This window comes from Apiospora phragmitis (genome assembly GCF_038363925.1).
Source record: "Apiospora phragmitis strain CBS 135458 chromosome Unknown utg000004l:1.0-3135199.0:1.0-3139288.0, whole genome shotgun sequence".
NCBI classification, from domain to species: Eukaryota; Fungi; Ascomycota; class Sordariomycetes; order Amphisphaeriales; family Apiosporaceae; genus Apiospora; species Apiospora phragmitis.
The window spans coordinates 2,297,839-2,321,049 of record NW_027117402.1 but is presented as its reverse complement, the minus strand read 5'-3'; the positions used below and the strand labels follow the sequence as shown (position 1 = coordinate 2,321,049).

Genomic DNA, 23,211 nt, shown 5'->3' with positions numbered 1-23,211 from the left:
AGCGTGCGCAGCGAAGCTTGGAAGCTTCCGTCGACGCTTTGTGCCCCCAGACCCGACACCGACGAGATTGGAAAGTCTTGGATCCATCCGATTATCAAGCCACCGCACGGCTTGTGACATCTGATCCCTTCATCTGGGCAACAGCTTGGCATCTCACATAGATATTCCATTCAATTGATCAAGAGCATCTGAGGCAGTGATATAGGCAGATGGGATCAATGCCCCAAGGGAAGGAAAGGAGCGGAGTATGGGCGACGGGAGCGTACGCATGCGTAGATAGCGCTGTGATAGCGCTGTGCGCAGGCCGTCTGTAGCTTCGCATTCACGTGGTGATCATCTTCGATTTCAAAGGATCTCATAAGCCGAAACCACTCGCACCAATGTATCGGCACCGCAGCCAGACTGGCCAGACAACCCCCCTCCACAATTGAGCGTCGCGTACAGATTGTATCTGAGCGGGAAGGATATTGCTGGAGATTGATATGGGGATTGCATGTATATTGAGCTGCCATTGGCCCTGCGATCGTCCCGGTCCCTGTCATTTATTTGGGGAAATGTCTTGTCGTGAAGAATTGGACTGTTTCACAGGCCACAAGCCAGTCACACTTGCAGCCCGCGGCTCCGACCGGACGCCCACCATTGGATTGGCGTCACTGAATGGCCAGCAGCAGACCGCAGTGCAATGCCGAAATCAAGAGCTGATTCGTGGAAGGCCAAAAGGCTTGGTGGCCGGGCGGGGAGGAACAGGGAGGGGGCATTGATGTATGTAACGAACAGGAATCCTCGTCATGCGATGATGTCCAGAACGACTGTCGACCCCACCTGATAACACTGGGATCGATCCAGTCCAGGGATTCCAGGGCAGTGAGGGCTGTTCTCGTCATGGCTTGCCCCTGCAATGTACGACAGGTCGGCCCAGGTGTCAAGTGGTGGGTTGGTTTGCAAGCACGAGCGAGTCAGCCAGTAACCTACTACCAGTGACTGGAAGAGAGGAAGAAGAGTCGAAGGAGTTTGGCGGCGCTGCTTACGACTACAGTAGATGCACGGTAAGAGCTAAGGCCCGTACCTTGCACAAGGGCATAAGGTGACGGAGTTATGCATCCGCATCCCTTGAAGGTGCGCTAGATCTCACTCTAAAATCGGATTAGGCAAAAACGCCCTGGCTAGCATGGACAGCTGAGCAAGCCTCGTATTTCGCCAGCGTGTACGACGATTGGCTGCGACGTACGCAATGGTGGTACATGCTGTGCTCATCAATTTGGTAATGGCTGCAATTCAACAGGGTGCAGGTGCCGGAGGGCGGCAACGTCGTGTTTCCTTTTTGCTATTCTAAAACAAGAAAAAAAAAAATCAATGTCTCCCACAACCACCACCATCAGATGGCCTCTGACGTGCAACGGCTGGCCCATGGTAATGCCAAAGTACACCTAGGCAGCGTTATCAGATGGCCACTGCCCTGGTCATTTCAGAGGTACCTAACCCCGGTAATTGTGCGGGTTCTCCGTAATGGCAATGGCCGCCTCAATGGAGTAGGGAGGAGACGGCATACATAATGGAGCCGCAGGCTCAGGGCTTGAGGTCTCCCAAGGTACGGTACCTGGACGAAAATCCGAAGCTGAGATGTAAGGCCCTGCAGGCCCTTGTTGATCCTACATTGCGGCGGCTCAAGTTTCTTTTTTTCCCCATGCAGTGGTGGTTCCCTGTGGACCGCTGGTGGAGCAATGTGTCTCTCCGAACTCTAGCCACTTGCCACCAGCCCAGTAACAGTGCCTGCCCAGTATCTGCCCAGCTTACTGCCCCCCTCATGGGTCTGTTTCTGGCTGCTCCCAGTGTGCTAGGGTACCGGCAACGAGCCGCCTAATCCACGCACGAGTAATCAATCCAGAGCAATATGGGGAAAGCCTTTGATTACCTCCTTATTTCGTATATCTCTGGGCGGCAACCCGTCCTTTTTCGCACCTTGGCCAGCCCGTTCAGAGTAAATCAAGTTGTGTTTGCAGTGCTAGCCCTTATACTACCTCACTTTTCACTTCGTCTACGTTTCTGACGTACCTTTTTCTTCTCTTCTTCCTCTTTCCCCTTCTTACCGGTTCCGCCTCCTTGGGATTTTCCTCCGACTCCTTCAACAAACGATAACCCCCGATAGACTTTCGACCCTTTCTTCGATCTCATCGTTTGCTGTCGTCCGATCTCTCTTCACTCTTGACAACCGGTCATCCTCACACTCATTGGCGCAATTGCCCAAACTCTTTCTTCTTTTCAGGTGGCTTTGACTTTATTGGACAAGTTAGAGATACTGTTGTGACCGTGCCCCTCAGATACGCTCATTCTGTCTTGGGATTGCGGATCAGTTCTCGGGCCTCATATTCTTCTAGACAATCGTCTCTGCTCGATTATTTCCGCCCGGACCAACACTAGGTCTTTTGACTGCCGTCACCACTCACTTAAACAAGTCACAAGCCTGCCATCGCACGCAGCTGGCTGTCGTGGATTCCTCTCCTTCATTTCAGTCTCGTTCCGCGTGAAGTGGATCCTTGTTTGCCCGACCCGGCCTCACATGCCTCCCATCTGAGCCATTGTCAACATTGTATCAACTGGAGAAGCAACAGCAAAACAAAGGGTATAAAGACACGATTGTCCAGCACGTGTTCTTTATAAGGACTACGGGGCCTAGACCGCGACCGCCCGACAAGAAGCATCGCCTTCTCACAGTTGCTTACATAACAACATAATTCACAACATCAACATCATGTCTTCAAATTCGACAGCACCGGCGCAGAAGGGCACTGCTGCCGCTGCCGGCTCTGGTCTGGCTAAGGGGTGGACGCCGGGAATGGAGAACGACGCCTTATCACACTACCTCATCTTCATCTGTGCTGCAGTCTCGGGCGCCTTCATCATCTGGAAGATATGGACGGAACTCACCAAATACGTGCGGACAGTTACTGGCCTGACAAACGACACGCAGTATTACTTTGCAAAGGCTTCAGGAAAGGTGTCTTGGTTCAAGAAGAATATCCTGTATTCTCCCTTGTTCAGAAAACGCCACAACCGCGAGTTCCAGCTCAGCAGTGCTGCCAATATGGGCACACTGCCTACCAGGTTCCAATTCCTGTTTCTTCTGGCATACCTGAGCACGAATGTTGCCTTCTGTGTGATTGATATTCCCTGGAACAGGGACTACACCAGTGCAGGAAAGCAACTGAGGAACCGAAGCGGTACTCTGGCTGTTGTCAACATGGTAGGTTCAGCCCAAGTCAAGATGTGACGACCACTTGCTAACATTCTCTCAGATTCCTCTGTTCGTCATGGCCGGCAGAAACAACCCTCTCATCACGTGGCTGGGATTCTCCTTTGACACGTTCAACCTCATGCACCGATGGTTCGGCCGAATTGTCGCCTTGGAGGCTGTTACTCACACCATGGCCTTCTTGGCCGTCTCTGCCCATGCTAAGGATTGGAGCCAGGCTTTCGATGCCATCTGGTCAACACCTTTCATCCTGTATGGCTTCGTTGCCACCTGTGCATTCGTAGCCATCTTCATTCAGGCCGCCAGCATCTCGAGACACGCCTTCTACGAGACGTTTAAGATCATGCACATTCTATTGGCTATCGTCTCCATCGTCGGTCTCTGGTATCACTTGGATATGAACAAGTACCCCCAGATCAAGTGGCTCATTCCCGTCATCCCCATCTGGATTGCCGATCGGTTTGCTCGATTCTGCCGCATCGCTTACAGCAACATTGGCAGTGGTGGCACCAAGACTCTTGTCGAAGCGCTCCCCGGCAATGCTTGCCGTGTCACCGTTACCATGGCTCGCCCCTGGACCTTCAAGGCTGGTCAACACGCCTACCTGTACATGCCCTCCATCAGTCTTTGGCAATCACATCCATTCTCGGTCGCATGGAGCGAGGAGGCAGAGGATCTGAGTGACGAGAAGCTTGCCATGAACCGCCAAGATATATTGGCCATGCGCAAGACTAGCCACTCGTATGTGATCCGCGCCCGTACCGGTATGACCCAAAACCTTTACGAACGTGCTGCTGCCGCCCCTGACGGTCGTCTCTGGACGACTTGCTTCGTCGAGGGTCCCTACGGTGGTCTGCACATGATGCACTCCTACGGCACGGCCATGCTGTTCGCTGGTGGTGTGGGCATCACCCATCAAGTACCACACGTCCGCGATCTCGTTGCTGGCTACGCCAACGGCACCGTCGCTACTCGCAAGATCGTTCTAGTATGGATCATTCAGAGCCCTGAGCATCTCGAGTGGATCCGACCCTGGATGACCGAGATTCTCGCCATGGACAAGCGACGCGAGTGCCTGCGCATCATGCTCTTCGTCAGCCGACCTCGATCTACCAAGGAGATCCACAGCCCCTCGTCTACGGTGCAGATGTTCCCTGGTCGACCTAACATTGAGACCTTGCTGTCTATCGAGATGGAGAACCAAGTCGGCGCTATGGGCGTGTCTACGTGTGGCCCCGGTGCACTGAGCGACGAGGTGCGAGCGGCTGTACGCAAGAGACAGTACCATGGTACCATCGACTTTGTGGACGAAGCCTTTACTTGGTGAAGAAGTCAAGGTGTTGCTTCTGGTGCCGGAAGCCTTGTTTACTCGTCTGTTACTACGTATGGCGTGGAATGGGTTTTTGGGAATTGGCGAAGCGATTTGTGTACATCCTTGGCTTCCGACCCCCCCTTTTTCTTTCTTTCTCTTTGGATCGACTCTTCTCGTCTTTCTTTTACAAATTTCGTTGTGCATATAGCTGTGGTCTGGAAAAATAAAACGGACCACTACCTCCTGTTACATATACTTGATGTCGGCATGTTGGAAGAAGAAGACCCTTACTCTCTTTGTGGGCAAAGAGACCTGTATGTACTGGCCCCCCTTTTGGGGGCTGGGTCGAAATGAGAATAGTTCTCGGATATCTAGATGCGCGTGCGAACACACCAAAAAATATCATGAATGATACGATCGACATACTACCGAACTCTCACATCTTGCCCCTTCAGTGATTTGCTATCATCTGTGCCAGTTGGTTCCCATTCCCTGATTCTTCAACATAGCTATTACAGGGCCGGGGTTAAGAGAGATTAGCAATAGCACATCATGTTCTTGCCGGGTGTCTCAAACTGGGTTTACAGGAACATAATAGGAACGTGTTCTAGAATGCCCTGGAAATAGTATCGAATGGTTATATTCTCGTAAATCCAAGGGTGCTCCCGCCCACCACCCAACCGGGACCGTCCGTCTAGGCTCACGCGCATCTCGCTTCTAAACTTAGGCGATCACATCTCGCTTCGGGGCTGACCCCTGAAAAGGTCAGATGCTGACGAACGTTAAAGACAAACAGGCGCAACCCCTTACGTCGCCTTGGCGCATTGGGGCTATTTTGGGGGATGAGTTACAAACTTGATCGTTGTACAAATATGCATCAATTCCAGGGCTAGGCATCTCCAAGAGTCAACTATTAACCTACATCTAGTTCTAGACTTAATCCAGGCAGAGGGTTACATTCTTGTCTATCGAGCGACTGTATGGGAGAGACGAGGTGCTTCTTCTTGATTTATCCAGTCTCGGCGGCAAACCAGCCTGGAGAGGTCTATGGTGGGCTCCTTGAGTGGAGTTGGGGTGCTTAAAGTAGGCTTGAGAAATTACTCCCCATCTCATCCATCCTCCAGACCGTCCTGCCCCCAGGGCTGAAAATTCGTGGGAAATTTCACTTAAGAGAGATCTCACTCAAGATTGCATATTGATATCAATTCTCCTCCCTCATGTCTATCCCTCGTATCGTTGTACCATTGACATCCATAATAGGTCACAAGATCCTTGGCTCAAATGGCCGACCTACATGAAAGGCTTGGCGTACGTCTGCCATTGACAGAAACGCCGTGCCCCCTCTGGGTGGTCACTTGGGCAGTAGCTTGGGGGGTTTTGATTACCCCGCAGTGATAAGGCAAATGACCGCATGTCTTGGGGGGCAGCTACTTCGTAATCAGCTCAGCTCTTTTGGGCGCGTCAGTCGGAGCACTGTCCAGACCAGGCCCAGGCTTCTCTTGCGTCAACCCATCTATCTTATCACCGCAAGTGCCTCCATCATTCCATCCCCGCCAACGAACGACAACAGCTTTCCATTCAAGAGGTAAGCAACAGCTGTTTGCTCGTGACAATATCGATCACAAACCTTCTTACTGTACATTCTTGGTATTATTTGCAATAAGGCATTTGTTCACAACTTGAGAATACCCTCAACTAGCCCTCGTGACAATACTTCCTACTCGCTTATCTCGTCTGTCCATTCTACAGGCCTCAGTGACAGCTTGCTTCCGACATCGTTTCTAGCCTGGTCCTCTCTACATCTTGCCTCTCCACCGACTTTGAGTAGAGAACCACAGAGGTCCCTACAGGTTTCCTGCTACATCTGCCGGTCTTTGCTAGTTTGCCAATTCGATAATCGGGGAAAGGACCTCGGCATCAGCCAATCTAGCCAGCCATAGCTGCGACTACCCACACCCACAGCTTCGTTGCCATCTTGGTCGATCGCCCGACTTTCCCGCCTCGTTGTCCTCAGTGACTGATAGATCTACTGCAACCTTCCTGGCGCGCCTAGAGAGACATACAACTGTCACCCCATAGACGAAGCCGAGAGAACAGCAGCACACTCTTCCCGATAAACATACATACTTGCACACACTACTCTTAACAGGAAACGCAAGCACCCGCTTGGCCAGTCGAATATTCCCGTACCTTGTCTCTCGCCGATCATCATCTCTCTTCAACATGGGGCTCGCGTACAATACATACCTCAGTAGCAGCAAGATCTATGGGTGCAAGCACTGTAAGGCTCACCTGGCCAATGCTGACGATATCATCAGCCGGGTAAGTTCATCTCCACTTACATACTGCGGGCTTGTTTTAGCTAAGGGCCTCCCTCCCTAACTGCCCGCGTCCTCTCTTTCCTTCTTCCTCTACCACAATGCCTGAGACACACATACACTCAGAGTAGGAACTGTGAGCTGATACATACCTCCGCTTCTACGAGCAGAACTTCCGAGGCCAGCATGGCAAAGCCTACCTCTTCAACACCGTAGTCAACACCGACGCCGGCGAGGCATCCGAACGTAACATGACCACGGGTCGACACATAGTGCGTGATATCAGCTGCCGTCAGTGTAAAGAAGTGGTCGGGTGGAAGTACGATAAGGCATACGAATCCAGCGAGAAGTACAAGGAGGGCAAATTTATCCTCGAGGCCGAGCTGCTCTGCAATGTAAGCTGAAGAAGAGGCGACAAGAAGCTCGAGGGGGTACTTCGTACAGCTACACATCAGACTTCAGGACTCCATCCAAGTCGCCCCCGGCTTGGGTGGGATATGGCGCTGCATGTACGACACACTGAAAGAAGCGCCTAGGTATATCGGTAGGGGGAGGGGGCTATTTACCCACCGTTTCATCCTGATGGTGTAGGAGGCTTCGAAACCCCCAAGGCTTACTCGACCGGAGTATTGTTGGGATACGGGTAAATCAAATTTTGCGCGGGAAATTGCATTGGTTTGGCGTTTAGGACCCAAGGGGAAGGATAACAAGAACTGTTTTGTAGGCACGACGGTGCTCCATGCTTGTTGTGTTTTTGTGCTGATGTTTACTCGGCGATGGGGGAGGGAGGGACGGTCTCTTCCAGTCTCATATAAATATAAGCGTCTCTACTATCTCCTTTTCATGGGCTCGAAGTGAAGATATTATGCATGTATGTAATATGTGCTTCATCGAATAGTGCCCGTGAGTCTTCGTACAAGCTCGCTTTTTTTGGGCAGCTGCTAGTCAGGCAAAACTTTTCGTCACTATCTCACGATCAACCGCCCACTTAATCGTGTTGATGACAGGTTCAGTACGTTGATCATTGAGTTGAATGGTAGTAGATAGATCATCTGATGGAGGTAAACCCCAAGTATCTGCCCATGCGTTGCTCTCTATATATGGATGAACATGCTACACTTCCTGTCGTATGTCTCTTGCCAGGCACTGGCAATACCCAACTGCAAATGTCAGTTAGAAGTGTGCTGCTACTCAATATATGAACCCAAACCTCAAAGCCGCAGGGAAACGATCGTTCATTATATGTACATAAAGCTATTGAAATACCACGCAATGCGAAAACCCAAAACTAAAAAATACCAAGAAGAGCAATATATGACGTGCTGCTGTCGATCCGTGTGTCCTTTCGCAAAAAGCCGAAAGTGTGTGTTGTAGGGTTCCATATTCGAAGAACTCCCACTGTAGTAAGTAGCGCAACCGCGCTCTCTATCCATCACGTCTCATATTGGTTCTTGGTGGTCGTCGGTCAGTCGTCTGAGATCAAAACCAACCCCTTATCCATCCATTCACGCCGTCTAACAATGCCCACGCTCCCAATATCTAGCATCGTCTACCCCCTTCTGATTTGTCTTTGTTCCTTGCTCCTATTTCGCCGTGAGAGGAACGGCAATCTTACTCGTAGCCTTCGCCGCCAGCTCGGCCGCCTTGGCGAGCTGCTTTGCGCGGAGTTGGCGTATATAGCGGAAGAGGGCGATGAAGAGCAGCTCCATCCTATATTTCTGATTTCAGCCAGCAGCTTTTCCATGGAAGGGGAGAGACGAATCAGTTGGGAGGAAGGGAAAAAAAAGAACCCACCTTTCCTTGGTCATCATGAGGATACCCTGTACCAGCAACCCCTTGAGGATCTGGGGGCCGATGCCCTTGAACAGGCCCATGGGCCCCTCGTTGTCGATGATGAAGCGCATGACCTCGACGAAGCTCTTGAAGGGCTTGCCCTTGCGCACGGCGGGCGGCTTGGACTGCAGGCCGACCTTGGCGACAATCAAGGGCTGCGTCGCGATGGTGGCCAGGGCTTTGGACATGGCGCCGAGGACTATTATAAATACTTCATTAGCAAAGCTATTATTCTTCTCTTTGATATTTCCCTATAGCAGCTCTGTCCGTATTTGCAAGCTTTATACGCATACAACTAACTCCCACCCCGTTCGAGTTATGCACGGAAAGAAAAGGAGAGTCTTACGGAAAGCCTCGCCGGGCGTTAGCCGCGTCTTCGTCGGGAACATGCCGCTCTTCAAGCGCTCGTAGGCACCGTAGGTGATGGCCGGGTTGACGACGAGGACCAAGCTGGCCTTGAGGCCGCGCCAGAGCCCGAAGAGGCCGTCCTCGCCCTCGAGGACCTCGCGGCCCGTCTCGAGGAAGGACTTGCGCTCCGTCTTGGCCTGGGTCTGCTGGCGCGTCGTGACGACGGCGACGGGAATGGTGCAGAGCTGGGCGAGGGCGCCGGCGACGGCGCCCAGGGCCAGCTCGACGGCCGTCGACGGGTGCGCGGGCGCGCCGGGCCGCTTGAGGTAGACGGCGCGCACCGTCGAGTACCAGTAGAAGTAGGCGAAGTTGGTCGAGGCCACGCCCAGGAGCGCGCCCTCCATGCCCGCGTACAGGCCCGCCAGCCCGTCCTCGGCCACGATCTTCTGGATCGCGTCCCAGGTCGACGTGTAGTGCGGCTCGGCGCCGTGGTGGAGGTGGTCAGGGTCGTTCGGGTTGCGCTTGACTTGGACTTGGAGGCGGGTCTTGACACTGCGGTGTTTGGCAATAGAGGGATCGGTCCGTTAGTTGCTTTGCAATTGTACGATATGGAGGAGCCGGGTAGTCTTCTCTTTTTGCGGCTTGTTCACGAAGGGGGTACGAGGGAGGAGCGCGCAATGGGATTGGAGATGCTGACTATATAACGTCATTTGTTTTCTTTCTTTCTTTCTTTCTTACATGTCTAGAGGATATACCAGGGCGTTGGCGAGGACGGCGCCCGTAGAGCCGGCGACGGCCAGACCCCAGGGAGGGAGGGCCGCGGCTTTCGATTGCGCGGACATGGCGTGCGTGTGAGTATGGTTGATAGGAAGGAGGTAATAAGCGTTTGTTGCCCAGCGAAGGGTCGGTCGGCGCGTTCAGGATAAATCTAGTCTTCTATCAAATCTCAGGGACTTTGCGCAACTCCTATGTTAGTGGGATCACTATCTGTCGATTCTGTTGTTTCGCGGTGGGTTTGCGCAGCGGGTTGGCCGAGTCTCGGGAGATGCGACCTCGGCATGAAGTCAGAGCGTTGGCTAGCTCCCTCAACTACCGAGCTGCTGGTTTGCGACAGTGAACCGAACGGGGACGGTATATGTAGTCAACAACAGTATCACGTCTTTTGTCTTGTCTAAAAATGGAAACTCAATTGAACGTAGAAACGGCTTGGAGTCAAGGTCTGTAGGTGTCTATAGGAGGTGGAATAAAAATACACGGAAGGGATGTCGGCATAGGCGACTGTCGGGGACGTTACAGCAAGGCATGCATGTGTGATGACGGACCTCGGCCATAAAAGTGTTATCTTATCGAGATGGGGTGCCCGCCTTTGCTTCTCGGCAAGCTGGAAAGTGACAAAGACTCCGTACCTACTGCCGCTGCCTTCCAACCTGCCCAGCGATCCAGAAGACGTAATACCAGATAGCCGAATGAATAGTGGTGAGCCCAGACGAGAAAGGATCATCCTGACAGGTATTCGAATCCTACCATCCATATCTTCCAGAAACCATACCTAACTAAGCCTTTTGCTGCCAATTGGCAGGTTAGCTGGAATCAACCCATAGGTACCAGAAATAGGGTTGGTGGTTGTGGTTGCTTCAAATGCTACTTCAGAGTATCAATTATTAGCGGCAAGTGCCGGCCCCTCCAACACCACCAACACAACTGCTGCCGATTCATCATTCACACTGGTTGAGACGCCTTGATGCATACTTGTCATATTTCAGTTTTTTGTAAAAATCCTGCTGCAATACTCTGCCTTCGACACGGCCTATACCGCAACGAACCGCTTGCATTCTTATCCATCCGAGAATATACCCCCCCCAAGTGCATGCCCACTGCCTCAGTGATACATAACCAAGGCGGGGCCCGTCAGCTCATCTTCAATCAATCTTGCGACTAAAATCCCATATCAAGCAAGCGACATGCACACCCGGCACCAACAAGGTGCCACACCCCTTCAGCTCATCTTCGTCAAACAGGATACCGCTATCTGCTGCTATGGGTGAGGCTTTTTATCTCTTTTCTGCCCTCCCACGTCCCAGCTCAGCATCACTTGTTTGTACATAGTCACGCTTCCTGAAACATGGAGGCGGAAGCGAAGGTAAACCCTATTACATATATATCTTGTCGCTTGGAGGAAAACCGCGAGCTGTTTTATCGCTAACTTCCGAATTCCCCACCAGAAACGGGAGGCACAGGCACTACGATGCTCAGGACAAGAAGCTCTAGACCATGCCATCGCCTCGGCTGAGCTGTACATGAAGGCAGCTGGTACGGCCCGGGTGCCAACGGAGAAGGCACGGTTAAGGCAGAAGTGTAACGACCTGCTGTCTTTGGCAGAGCGACTGAAAAAGATCGCTCGTGCTGTTGATACCGTGAGCCAGGTGGAAAAGCGCCTGAAGCTGCCTCGCCTCTCACGCCAGATCCCAATCAGCGAGCAGACTATCTTGCTTCGCGGCTCCAAGCTGCACGGGAACAAGTTTCCTCCATGGGAATCAGATCCGGATCCAGACGAATTCCAGGGTTCCAGTTTTACGTGAGGCTCAGGATGGATCAATACATATAACACAACTCAACTAACAGCCTGGGGCAGTGATGCATCCGAATTCTCGTTATCCGGTCGCCAGCGAGAGGTCTTCGCTGGCTGGAAGCGGCCATGGGACATTGTAGGGGGTGGACCAGCATTAACGACGATAAATATTCACGACTACGTCTGATGGAAGCTGAAGATGACTTCGACCTGGTTCAGGACATCACGACTGACTGTTCCGTCGTTGCCAGTCTTGGTGCCGGCATCAAGCACCTTCGGCCAGGCCCCGCCTCCATATTACCCACTGTCATGTTTCCTATAGACTCCGACAAGGGCCAGCCACAAGTCTCAGAAAACGGCAAGTACGTGTTCCGTATGAACTTTAATGGCTGCTTTCGCAAAGTCGTCATTGACGACCGTTTGCCTTCTTCCCATAACGAACGGACACTTTATGTGGTGGATCGCCAGAACCCCAAGCTGGTCTGGCCTGCACTGATGGAAAAAGCCTACCTAAAAGTCCGAGGTGGCTACGACTTCCCCGGGAGCAATTCAGGAACAGATCTGTGGATAATCACAGGTTGGATTCCGCAGCAGCTATTTCTCCAGAGCGACGATATTGACTTTGACCAGACTTGGGCAAGAGTCAAAAAAGCGTACGACTACGGCGATGTAATAATTACTTTGGGGACCGGAAGACTGTCCCTTGCCGAAGAGGAGACATCGGGTCTGGTGGGTGAGCACGACTACGCTGTCCTGGATGTATCCGAATCGCAAGGAAACAAGAGGATGCTCGTCAAGAACCCTTGGTGTGCTGGATTGGTTTGGAAAGGAATAGGGTCGTCAGACGCACGCCAGTCTCCTAGCGACCATCCCACCAAGCTGAAACCTGGCTCCTTCTGGATAAGTTTCCACGACGTGACGCAGAACTACGAATCCCTCTACTTGAACTGGAATCCCGGCCTCTTCACTGAACGCCAGGACCACCATTTTGTATGGGAGCTGCCGCCGCCAAGTCTATCCCTATCTTTTGCCCACAACGTGCAGTATTCTATGACCGCCTCGGCCTCGGGAAGTGCTTGGATCCTATTGAGCCGCCACTTCCAGGATGCGGAGCTGGAAATTGCCAGGGCGCTGTCGAACTCGACACTTACCGATGTGTCTACTAAACTTGGTTTCATGAGCTTATATATCTTCGACAACGCCAATGGCTGCCGGGTCGAGCTTGGTGACAAATCTCTTTATCGTGGGCCTTTTGTCGACTCCCCTCAGACCCTTGCCCCTTTCGAAGCCAAGACGGGCGTGTCGTATACGATTGTTGTTGCACAGCAAGGCCTTCCCCTGCCCAGCTATGCCTTTACACTTTCGTTCTTCTCCCGCTGCCCTCTCGCCATCACAAAGGCGCGCGACAGCATGCTTTACTATACCGAGTTAAAGAGTTCCTGGACGCGGCGCACAGCCGGTGGCAACGCGGCCGCCGCGACATACCTCTTCAATCCCCAGTTTGCCCTCACGATTCCCAAATCGGGAAGGGACGGCGACGACGGTGGACCCCTCACGATCCTGCTGAGCACCGAGAGCCCCGACCTCGCGGTGCACATCGACCTGGTCTGGGCCTCGGGCCGGCGCGTCACCACGCTGGCCGTCCGCGACATCGTCGCCACCTCGGGCGAGTACCGCCGCGGCTGCGCCCTCGTGCGCGTCCCCCGCCTCGACCCGGGCACCACCTACACCGTCGTCTGCAGCACCTTCGAGCCGGGCCAGCTCGCCGACTTTTCGCTCCGCGTCGGCGCCAACGTCGACAAGTGCCGCCTCGTGCCCGTCGCGGCCGACGCCGCGGGTATGCTGCGCACGCCCCTGGCGCCGCTCCTGTTCGAGGGCCCCGGCGAGGTGCGCAAGACGGCGCGCATGCAGGTCGGCCGCCTCACGCGCGCCAGCGTTATCCTCACGCGCCGCAGTGGCGCGTCTAACAATAGCAGCAGCAGCGGTGGTGGCGGCGGTGGTGGTGGGCGCAGCATCCCCGGCACGCCGCGCAGTCTCCCCCACGTCCGGCTGCGCGTCGAGCTGGGCCGGGGCCCGGACCGCGTCGTCGTCGCGGCGTCGGGCGCCGAAGAGGACAACGAGGAGGGCGAGTTCATGGAGGTCGGCGCAGTCGGACTGCGGACCCGCGAGTTCGACCTCGACCCGCTCCTGATCCAGGCGCGCCGCGGCCTCTGGATCGTCGTTGAGGTCATGGGGGGCGTGCCCATGGCCGCGGCCAACTCGGACGAGGGGCTCAGCATCGAGGTGCTGAGTGATGGGCCTGTGGGGGTTGGGCGGTGGGAAGGGGATGATTAAAGTGGCTCGGTAGGTAGATAGGTATGTAGATAAATAGACAGGAAAGGAAGGACATTTCAAGGCATCTCTGTGTCTTTGTCATAACAGATCCACACATGCAAGTAAATAATATCTCGGGCCACGTAGTAAACGAGTATGCAGTAGTAGTAGTAGTATCTTTCTTTATACACTCTTTCGATACGCTGTTGTGCTTAAGCCTCTAGTAATGGGTTGTCGCAGAATAGCAACATAAGACACAAACACCCATCCGAATCCTTCCCCCCTCCATCAGAGCCAACTCCAAGGAACGCCAGAAACATGCAAATAACTCACATTCCCCCAATCAATTAAATCCAACAGTAATGCCCCCGTAATGCAGTCCAATGGCTCCAACTAAACTAGTGGTACTAGTAGCACCGCTGATAAACGAATGAATAGACACAGTTCTCGCTGTCTCCTGGACGGAGCAATATGACGTAAAAACGAGGAATACACAGCAACAAGATTCTAGGGGTCAATTATGCCCTGCTTTATCGCCAGATGACAAGCCTCACAAGATGATTCCTAGATATGCTCTATAGGCTCCTCGGGCAGCAGCTCCTCGATCTCGCTCTCGTCCACCTTGAGGAACTTGAAGGGCGGCTGGACGATGCTGTTGAAGAGGAAGGTGAAGTAGACCAACAGGGCAAAGCCGAGGACCTGGAGCCACTTGAAGGACTCCCAGCCGAGACCCAGCGAGACGATCCAGATGAACAGCGTACGGCACGTGTCGATGGTGGAACGAGACGTGGCACTGACACTGCGAGTGACTGAAAGTCCGAAGAAGTTGAATCCACTAGAGCAAAGAGTATCATTAGCACAAATACTCGTGTTGATAGATAAAAAAGGCAACTGAACGAACTTACCCGATGCTGATCATGATCATGAAACTGGAGATGAGCACGGCCTTGTGCTCGAACATCTGGTTGAGGCCTTCGACCATGTCGAACATGCCGTATCTACCGGCGTCGGTCTGGCCGACGGCGAAGTGCATGACGAGCATGATGATCAGGGTCGCGATGAGGCCGAACGAGCCCTCCCAGCCGACGACGTTGATGGGGTCAATGGCCGAGCGCTCCAGGATCCACTCCTCGAGGACGAACTGCGTGGCCGTGAAGATCTGGGCGCCCGCGATGAGCAGCACGCCAATAATGACGCGCACCGCCTCGGGCATGGCCTCCTCGCCGTCCTTCATGGTCGCCGAGGCCAAGCGCCTGGTCAGGCCGACGACGACGGGTTCGGCTCCAGCGCCGGGTTCAACATGGCTGTCGGGGCTGATGGCGCCCGCAAGACCTACGATGGCCACGCCGAGCACGACACCCAGGAGCGAAACCCATTGGAAGGCGTACAGGTGGCGGCGCAGGAAGACGACGCTAAAGAGCCCGACGAACAGGACCAGGGCCCCGCGCGTCATCTGGTAGATACTAGCAGCGACCATCAGGAGACCGCCGTTCATGAGCGTGGTACCGCAGATATCGCACAAGGCCGGGAGCGCCAGCATAAGGATCCGAATTCCCGCGAGGGTGTCCCGGCGCGGCTTCTTGGCAGCAGCAGCAGCGCCCGCACCATTAGTATTATTGTTGGTCAGCGTGCTCTCCGATGCCGCATCCTCCTCGTCGCCGGCGCCGCCGTTGCTCGAGACGACCGTCGCGTCGTTATTATCGTCGCTGGTGTCGAGGGGTCGGTACCCGTTCTCGTCGGGCGTGGGCTTGTTGAAGTACTTGCGGTAGGCGGCCATGAGCCCCACGACGATCCAGCAGCCGGCCTCGCCGACGAACATCTGGGCGGTCTGCAGAACGGGCTGCTCAAAGGTCTTGGGGTTCGGCCCGTCGCAGTCGCGGACGCACTGGTTGTCCTGGTACTTGGTCAAGAGCGTGTTGCAGACGCCCGTGAGCAGCATCATGCCCACAAGGAAGGGTATCATGGATTTGGACGCCATAATGACGCTGGGTGTGTATGTGTATGTCTGTTGGTGTTCCTCTTCTTCGAATTCGAAGTCGTGACTCTTTAAATCTGATGAAACGGGGATGGATGATTGGTCCGAAGACGGTGCAGGTACAACAACTGATACCACTAATGACGACAGATGCTACCAGAGCTGAACAGACGTATCTCTATGGGAACAGTCCCTGTCTATCAGGATAAACGACAAAAAGAAGACCGACAACAAACCAGTCTGATGATGATGGTGTTTCTGGGATGTTGTTCGGGATGAACGGGAAAGCCACTGGCTGGATTGGGGGTATGCCTGTTTCGGAACACGTGAGGCGGAAGGTGGACATGCGACGACTGATAAGCAATCAATCGATCGTCACTGCCTTATCATCCGGAACCCCTACTGGCGGTACCTCTTACCTAAACAGCCGATAACTGAACCCCTGTGGATCTTTGGGGCATGCACTATTGCTTCCTATCGTTAGCTAGTCCATTAGCTGGGTCTGGGGTAATGGTACCTAACCTATGCAGAGTCAGCCTGCCATTTTCAGCACTTTACAACGGGGCAATCCAGATCTACAGACAGTATTGGCAACTTCGACCTCATCCTGTTGAAGTCGAAAACCATCACTCCTGCCGATTGCGTCTGAACAAGTTCATGATCTTGTTTTATGCAAAATGCAGCAGATTTCAAAAATAATCAAAAGGTAGCAAGCACCAATTCTGCGGCATTTGTGTATGTTCATTTGTAGCTACCAGGACTTTCGTTTATTCGTATTACACTAAAGCTGCCGTCATCATTACAAGCATTCCTATAAAGTCTACAGTCCACCATATTTTCTGTTTTATTTGTGTTTCCCACTCGCGAGCCCGCTGTCTTGTATTTCCAGATCGGGTATGAGACGGAGATTGGTGATTAGCCTGTCTTCTCCTCGCCTGCCTTCTTCGCCTTCTTGTTCTTCTTCTTCTCCAGCTCAACAGGGTCCTTGTCCTTAATGTTGTTGTGGTGAGGAATCCCCAGCTCCTTGTCGCGAGAAAGGCGCTCCCGATCCCGATCAGTCAGCGGCACCCCTTCTATCGTTTTGACATGCTTCCCTTCCAGCCCCATCGTGATACCGGCAATAGCGGCGGCAATACAAGCCAGGCAGACGAAGAGTCCTGTGGACCAACTGGGACGGTCATATCTATTCAGCGCCCACATGAAAGTCGACAGGACAACCTGCAATAGCGTGTTGGCAATATTGAACCAAATGATGAAATCGAGCTTCCACATCTTCGTGGGCGGGGCGCGAATGCCAGTGGGAGGCGGCTCGGGGATCGTCTCCAGGGGCCATGGCACGCTGGTCTCGGGAAACTGCTCAATCGTTTCCTTAATGTTCTTAGGGCCGATATTGACTGGGAGATTCTCCGAGCCCGCGAGACGGAACCAGTTCCGGTGCACACCAGCCACTTCCCGGAGAGCTTTCGTGTTCTTCCCCATGCGAAACTTGAGGAGCAAGACCAGGTCCCGTATGCGCCAGGGTGCGAGTCCGAATCCCGTCACGCAGAAAAGAGCGTTGAGGATCTGAGAATCCGTCTCGATCCAGATCCGTCTCGGCGAGTCGATGTCGTTGCAGCTTGGGACGCACATGGCGGGCGCCGCGTTACACAACAGCAGGAAAAGCATACCGCCCCATGCGACAACATTCAACGAGTACATGGTGAGGAAGAATCCGAATCCGGTGTTGTAGAATGCCCAAAAGTCAATGAGCCCCTGCTTAATGTTCTCCTTCACCGAGTACTTGGGTGGGAAATGGTAACCATTGGCATATATTTGCTCACGAGCGGCAGTGTTAGCGACACCGGTCACGGCAGTGGCGCCGACGCTTTCTTGCGCCTGGTGGTGTGGTCGACTGGCCCCATTTTCGTACGTCGAATGCGAGCGCGAATGGGTAAGCTCTGTCGCTATAACATCATTGTTCAGGCCGTCGTTGTTCCCGGATCGTTTGATAGGTTCCGTAGACGATATCTCACTTGAAGCCATCGAGGACATAGTCTGAATGGCGAAGTATTGGGAGAAATGTGAATGGCAGCCTCAGACTCGCTACTGTCCAGTAGCAGTCGTCGAGCATTTGCTATCACTGGTTCGCGATTTGAGAGTCGCTTTGCAGGTACAGCTCGTTTGTCCAAACATAAACAATCGTCGGGTCGATATTTCGAATTGAGACCAGGATTTGGTCGAGCCCGTCCGCAAAATTGACAAAGGGGTATATGGTGGAGCAGAATCCGAGATACTTTGGTTGGGCTGATGATCAAGAGATCGAGTCCAGTTAATATTAAAAGTGTAGGAGGAATATCGCTGAATAAGACCAAGAACCCAAACGAAATGAGGGTAGAGAAGAAGGGGGAAAGAAGAAGAGCAAGCATGGTGGTATGTGTAGAGGATCAAACCGATCGGAAAGGGAAACCGGGAGGATGACAGGATGGGAACCTACCTCTTACCCTTTGTAGCACTCGCACTCGATTTGACGGGACGGCCAGCAGCAGTTTCCAGTTTTCCCCTTCACCAAATTGCACGCGCAGACGCGGGTTCTGGGTTGCTACGGGTAGGTAAGCGTACCTAACGGTAAGCGAAAGCGAATTACATACGCTCCCAAGGCCCCCTAGTCTTGGCAGGGTGGCTATCTGATTCTGGTATGGTACTCGGTAGCTTGGCATGTGGATGATGCAGACGTGCAGTGCAAAAGGGCTCCAACGAAACGCAACGGCCATAATCCTGCCAGCCTGGTCAACAAGTTCGAGGTAAGTTGTGAGATCCCAGTAAACGATGAATCGGCAATTTGAACTGTAATAATGAGTCTTGTAATGCACATATACGCCTCCTCCCGTCACGGTCCAACCGTTACACCCGCCTGGAGGATGCACAGAACGAAATCAAATGTCAACAATCCCTAACATAGTCGAGACTTCCAATGTTGATGGCACTCCACTGAACTGGCACCGGCGCGCAAGTAGGAAGATGGTGGGGGAGCCTGTTTTAATTGGCCCCTGGCCCAGGCCCGTGGTCTAGAATCTCTCTGGACGATCCGTAGGATAAATGCCGGAGTTCTTGGGCCTTTGGCCCTTTGGCCCTTTTCGCCCTCGTGCCTTCTGCTCGTGCCACACTGCCACACGCAACGCTCTAACCTAGCCCGCTACGTACGTCACCGTTGAACTCTCCAAGAGTCCAAGACAGAGCCGCGTAGCCGCGATAGCATAAACCAAAAGCAGGTTTACGGATCAGCCACAACCAAACAACTGCAGGTTCTGGTCCGTTTTAAACATATAAACATAATAACAATACTACGTGCTCGATATGGGTTGCCGTCATCATCATCGTCGGCATCATTGATTGTTCTGTTTGCTAGTGCTGGCTGTGTTGAAACCAGCCACGAAGCAGGAAGCCACGCAGCCACGAGCAAACAACCCACGTCAGCAGCTGCGCATTTTGCCGCCAGGGTTGCATTTAGGAGGCAGGGAGGGTAAGATCTGTTTTCGCGTAGGTAAGATCGCTTTCGCTTTTAAAAGGATCTCGTACGTTGGTTACACGGGTCCTGTCAGCATCAGCTTAGTCAACTCAATACAGTTGATATTGACGCTTGCCTACTTGCTTGCTTGTCTGCCACAATCCACCTTTGTACATACATAGATGGATCGGAGGCCGGTCTAGCCTCTCAGTTGATCATCCATTTGGCGAGGTCGGTTTGGATCGACTTTTTCTTCTGCCGTACGGGATACGAGGCGAGGCGGGATACGATAACTTAGAATTGGCAAATGTCCGGTTGATCATGGGGAAGCTGCAGCACCTAAGGTTAGTCGAAATCTAGGGTCTCTCTCAGTGGAGCATCAGAAACCAGTGAACACCAATGATACATGTGATAACAGCAAGCAGCTTGCTTACAACTTGATATCCGTTCAAAATTTGGGTTGCTTTTGAGGGAAAACGTCGATTTCCTTTAATTATCCTTGACTCTATCTATTTCCATGCGATTCGGAGCGCAGACTCGTTGATGCATCTTATGTCTGCCTCGCGTTAGTGGAGATACAAAACTTACCACCATTAATTGAAGAAACCTTTGTAAATTGCTGTCAGACACCGCCTCATTTTGTCGTGACTGAGCTGAATACCAGACCTCAAAATCCTGATACAACAACCAAGCAGGCAAACCCCTCCCTTGGAATGAATAAATACGGACGCTAGCTATTCCAGCCATCTTCGCAACTTTTTCAGACTTACCCCAGACGGCAACTCCATCGCCATGGCGCACCCGGATTACCTCACCGATCTGGCGAGTACCGTTTATGAGAACCTTGAGAGCCAACACGACTGGACCCTCCTGGAATCACACATACATAAACAATCCTCCTCACTGGTCGAAAACAACAAAACATGGCTTCCGCGGCCTCTCATCACAGGACTTCCGCCTCGACGTCTGTACCTCCATCCAGACGATCAGGTCGAGCTGGTCAAGACCCACGCCACCTACACCGTCGATGAGACGCCCGAAATCGAATGGGTGGTACCCATGCATCTGAACGAGAAATTCACCCTCAAGCAACTGGCCGAAGTCTTCGATTCGCTGGAGCTGCCGGAGCCGTTGGCGGAAGGCCGCTGCAAGCGCCTGCTCATGGCCATTGTCCACGACGACTCCACGGTCGTTTACTACTTTGTGCACGATGGCATCGTCAAGCCGCGTCAGAACTGAAGAACCGTTTTCTTTGGAGATTTATTTACTAGGAACGACTTTTATCTACTTTTAAGGCTTAAAGATGACCTTTTGCACCTTCATCTTGTCAAACAGGTCGTACCCTTTCACCGCCTCGCTCAGAGGCATGATCTTCTCGAACATGAATCCGAATAGATGCTGGTTTTTGGCCAGGACCTTCAGCGCATCGGGGAAAACCGAGCGGACGGGGCAGCGGCCCATCTGGAGCCTCAGGTTCTTATCGTACGCTTCCTCCCCAGTCCACGGAATCTTTGTGTGTATCAGGTCAGCGCCACACCTCTAAAAGGGATATATATGTGTCGTGGGGACAAGAAGGGGCGAGGGAAGGGGAGGGTCGTACCTCGGCATTGTGGACACCAATGGAGCTGAGGAAGCCAAAGGGTCGCAAGATATCAAAAGCAGTCCGGAGGGCCGGGCTCAATCCCACCACCTCGATGACCACATCGGCACCGCGGCCCTCGGACACCTCCTTGATCCTGGCCAGCATGCCCTCCTTGTCCTTGACGAAATTGAGGGGCTCGGCCCCGAGCGACTTGGCCAGCTTGAGGCGGCTCTCGACGCTGTCGATGGCGAAGAGGTGCTTGGGCTTGTACTCGAGCGCGGAGACGATGGCGCAGAGGCCCACGGGCCCGCAGCCGACGACGACGGCCACGGCCTCGGACGGCGTCTGGGCCGGCCCGAGGTTGCCGAACGCGTTGGCGGCCCCGAAGAAGCCCGTGGGGAAGATGTCGGCCATCAGGATGAGTGCGTTGTCGTCGATCTCCTGGGGCGCCACCATGACGGTCCCGTCGGCGGTGGGGACACGCACGTACTCGGCCTGGGCCCCGTCGAGCTTCTCGCAGCCGAGCAGGAGGCTTTCCGTGCACCGGCCTGTCGCGCCACTCTTGCAGTAGAAGCAGTCTCCGCTAGCCATAATGTCAGAAATAATCATATTACCAGGCAGCCAGCCCGTCGGCCCGCCTGCCAGGAACAGGCAGGCACTTGGGTCGGAGGAGACCTTCATAACGTGTGTCCTGTGTGCCTTCTTTACTTACCAGGACGTTGTAAACGGTGATACCACTTTATCTCCAACCTTGACGGATTTCACATCCTTTCCGGCCACTACCACCTCTCCGGTGAACTCGTGGCCCATGGTGTACCCCGTCGCGGACGGATGGAGACCTCGGAATGTATGGAGTTCGCTAGAAGAGGTTGTTGAATAGTAGTCAGAAGAAAGTGTGCGATGCTATCATCATCACTCGTGTCGTGACGGGCATAATAAAACTCACGATCCGCATAGTGCAGTGCTCTGGACCTTGACGATGATATCCCGTTCATCTTGGACTATAATGAAATTACCCCTATTAGCTTTCTCTCCGAACCAATTGTCCCCGTCTGCCTCAATACCACTACACAGAAACTTACTTGCAGGAACAGGCCGCTCTTGCAGGGAGACCTTATGGGGACCGTCGAAGACGACGGCCTTCATAGTAGCTGGTAACGAAGCCATCTTCAGGGGAACAAGCAGCTTTTACGACTCATTATAAAGACTGTAAAGCAGTTTGTGTAACCTATCCTTTCCTATTCGGAAACGTATCTTGAAGATCCTATGCGCAAATTTAACGAGCGATAATACTCTTCATTCCCCTCCATCTAATGCGGGGCACTGATTGGGTGGGGTTCATCATCACCGTCAGTTCCGGAGTCGGGGAGGGATATGATTTCAAACTATCGTGTAAAAGCGTTTACAAATCACCCATCGTATCAGAAACACAAATATCTACTTCCTTCCTACTCCTAACAACAATGGTTTCTTGGGAGTATGATGAGATTACCTTTAGCCTTACATGTACAACTATTTTGTACGTAGAATATGCCCGGCCTATATAATGCATGCAGTCATTCTGTAAGTGCTGCAGCAAGCCCATTACGTGAGAACGACGCAGCGGCTCAGCTTCCGATGCTGGGTGTGGGGTCCTTCGGAAGATGGAAGGGCTTCCGTAGGGGAACTCGCACCGGAAGTTGATGGACAGTCTGCCCGGGCAGGAGGTCCTGACATGGTCCCCCATGCCGTTTACCCTCTCTACAGAAGTATGAGGGGGAGGCGAGGTAGTGAATGCGAGTGTAGTTCAGTCACGTCAATACATGCTTACTCGAAGGAGGGGGAGAGGAAATTATCAGGTTTTTCTTTTCTTTTTTTCCATCCCAAAAGCTTACCAGAGTAGGTGTCAATACGACCATAACCAAACTCACTAACAGCAGGCGGCGGCGGCGGCAGTGTCTCATCGTGCCATTTCCAGTCGGTAGCTGATGATAGTGGTCATGACGATGTTGGGTAAAGCAGTGGTTGATGGTTGGCCGCCCCCGAGGCCTAAGCAGGGGAGATCTTTAGGCCCAACAGCCAGCGAAAAGGCAAACAGGACAGGAACGATACATCCCTGATGCCTGGCACCTGGTCAATGCCTGATGTCTGAAAGTTTGCTTATTATTCTCTTGCGTCGGGATTGCTCGTGTGAGCGTGCACAGGGTGCCTCAATTTCAGGTACAGTAGATGAAGGAACCCAACCGCC

The 23,211-nt window shown here is 53.2% G+C and overlaps 8 protein-coding genes across 8 annotated transcripts; 4 read left to right on the top strand and 4 right to left on the bottom strand.

Annotated features, from left to right (window-relative positions):
- Window positions 1–2,749: 2,749 nt before the first annotated feature.
- Window positions 2,750–4,577, top strand: PG994_003851 (uncharacterized protein; the record flags this gene model as incomplete). The annotated part of the gene is made up of 2 exons (XM_066855260.1): window positions 2,750–3,241; window positions 3,294–4,577. The coding sequence occupies 2 exons, from the start codon at window positions 2,750–2,752 to the stop codon at window positions 4,575–4,577; spliced, it is 1,776 nt and encodes a 591-aa protein (XP_066719538.1).
- A 2,208-nt stretch (window positions 4,578–6,785) lies between these two features.
- Window positions 6,786–7,284, top strand: PG994_003850 (yippee zinc-binding/DNA-binding /Mis18- centromere assembly domain-containing protein; the record flags this gene model as incomplete). Its single annotated transcript, XM_066855259.1, has 2 exons — window positions 6,786–6,884; window positions 7,051–7,284. 2 exons carry the CDS (start codon window positions 6,786–6,788, stop codon window positions 7,282–7,284), a joined length of 333 nt encoding a protein of 110 aa, XP_066719537.1.
- Window positions 7,285–8,463: 1,179 nt separating this feature from the next.
- On the bottom strand, window positions 8,464–9,903 carry PG994_003849 (uncharacterized protein; the record flags this gene model as incomplete). The annotated part of the gene is made up of 4 exons (XM_066855258.1): window positions 8,464–8,590; window positions 8,675–8,912; window positions 9,060–9,613; window positions 9,800–9,903. 4 exons carry the CDS (start codon window positions 9,901–9,903, stop codon window positions 8,464–8,466), a joined length of 1,023 nt encoding a protein of 340 aa, XP_066719536.1.
- Window positions 9,904–11,022: 1,119 nt separating this feature from the next.
- PG994_003848 (PALB protein) lies at window positions 11,023–13,964 on the top strand (the record flags this gene model as incomplete). The annotated part of the gene is made up of 3 exons (XM_066855257.1): window positions 11,023–11,102; window positions 11,238–11,636; window positions 11,771–13,964. The coding sequence occupies 3 exons, from the start codon at window positions 11,023–11,025 to the stop codon at window positions 13,962–13,964; spliced, it is 2,673 nt and encodes an 890-aa protein (XP_066719535.1).
- A 543-nt stretch (window positions 13,965–14,507) lies between these two features.
- Window positions 14,508–15,921, bottom strand: PG994_003847 (uncharacterized protein; the record flags this gene model as incomplete). Its single annotated transcript, XM_066855256.1, has 2 exons — window positions 14,508–14,778; window positions 14,849–15,921. The coding sequence occupies 2 exons, from the start codon at window positions 15,919–15,921 to the stop codon at window positions 14,508–14,510; spliced, it is 1,344 nt and encodes a 447-aa protein (XP_066719534.1).
- A 912-nt stretch (window positions 15,922–16,833) lies between these two features.
- Window positions 16,834–17,940, bottom strand: PG994_003846 (uncharacterized protein; the record flags this gene model as incomplete). The annotated part of the gene is made up of 1 exon (XM_066855255.1): window positions 16,834–17,940. The coding sequence occupies one exon, from the start codon at window positions 17,938–17,940 to the stop codon at window positions 16,834–16,836; it is 1,107 nt and encodes a 368-aa protein (XP_066719533.1).
- Window positions 17,941–20,194: 2,254 nt separating this feature from the next.
- PG994_003845 (uncharacterized protein) lies at window positions 20,195–20,641 on the top strand (the record flags this gene model as incomplete). Its single annotated transcript, XM_066855254.1, has 1 exon — window positions 20,195–20,641. One exon carries the CDS (start codon window positions 20,195–20,197, stop codon window positions 20,639–20,641), a length of 447 nt encoding a protein of 148 aa, XP_066719532.1.
- A 51-nt stretch (window positions 20,642–20,692) lies between these two features.
- On the bottom strand, window positions 20,693–22,130 carry PG994_003844 (alcohol dehydrogenase; the record flags this gene model as incomplete). The annotated part of the gene is made up of 5 exons (XM_066855253.1): window positions 20,693–20,941; window positions 21,003–21,567; window positions 21,697–21,843; window positions 21,931–21,985; window positions 22,067–22,130. The coding sequence occupies 5 exons, from the start codon at window positions 22,128–22,130 to the stop codon at window positions 20,693–20,695; spliced, it is 1,080 nt and encodes a 359-aa protein (XP_066719531.1).
- Window positions 22,131–23,211: the final 1,081 nt, after the last annotated feature.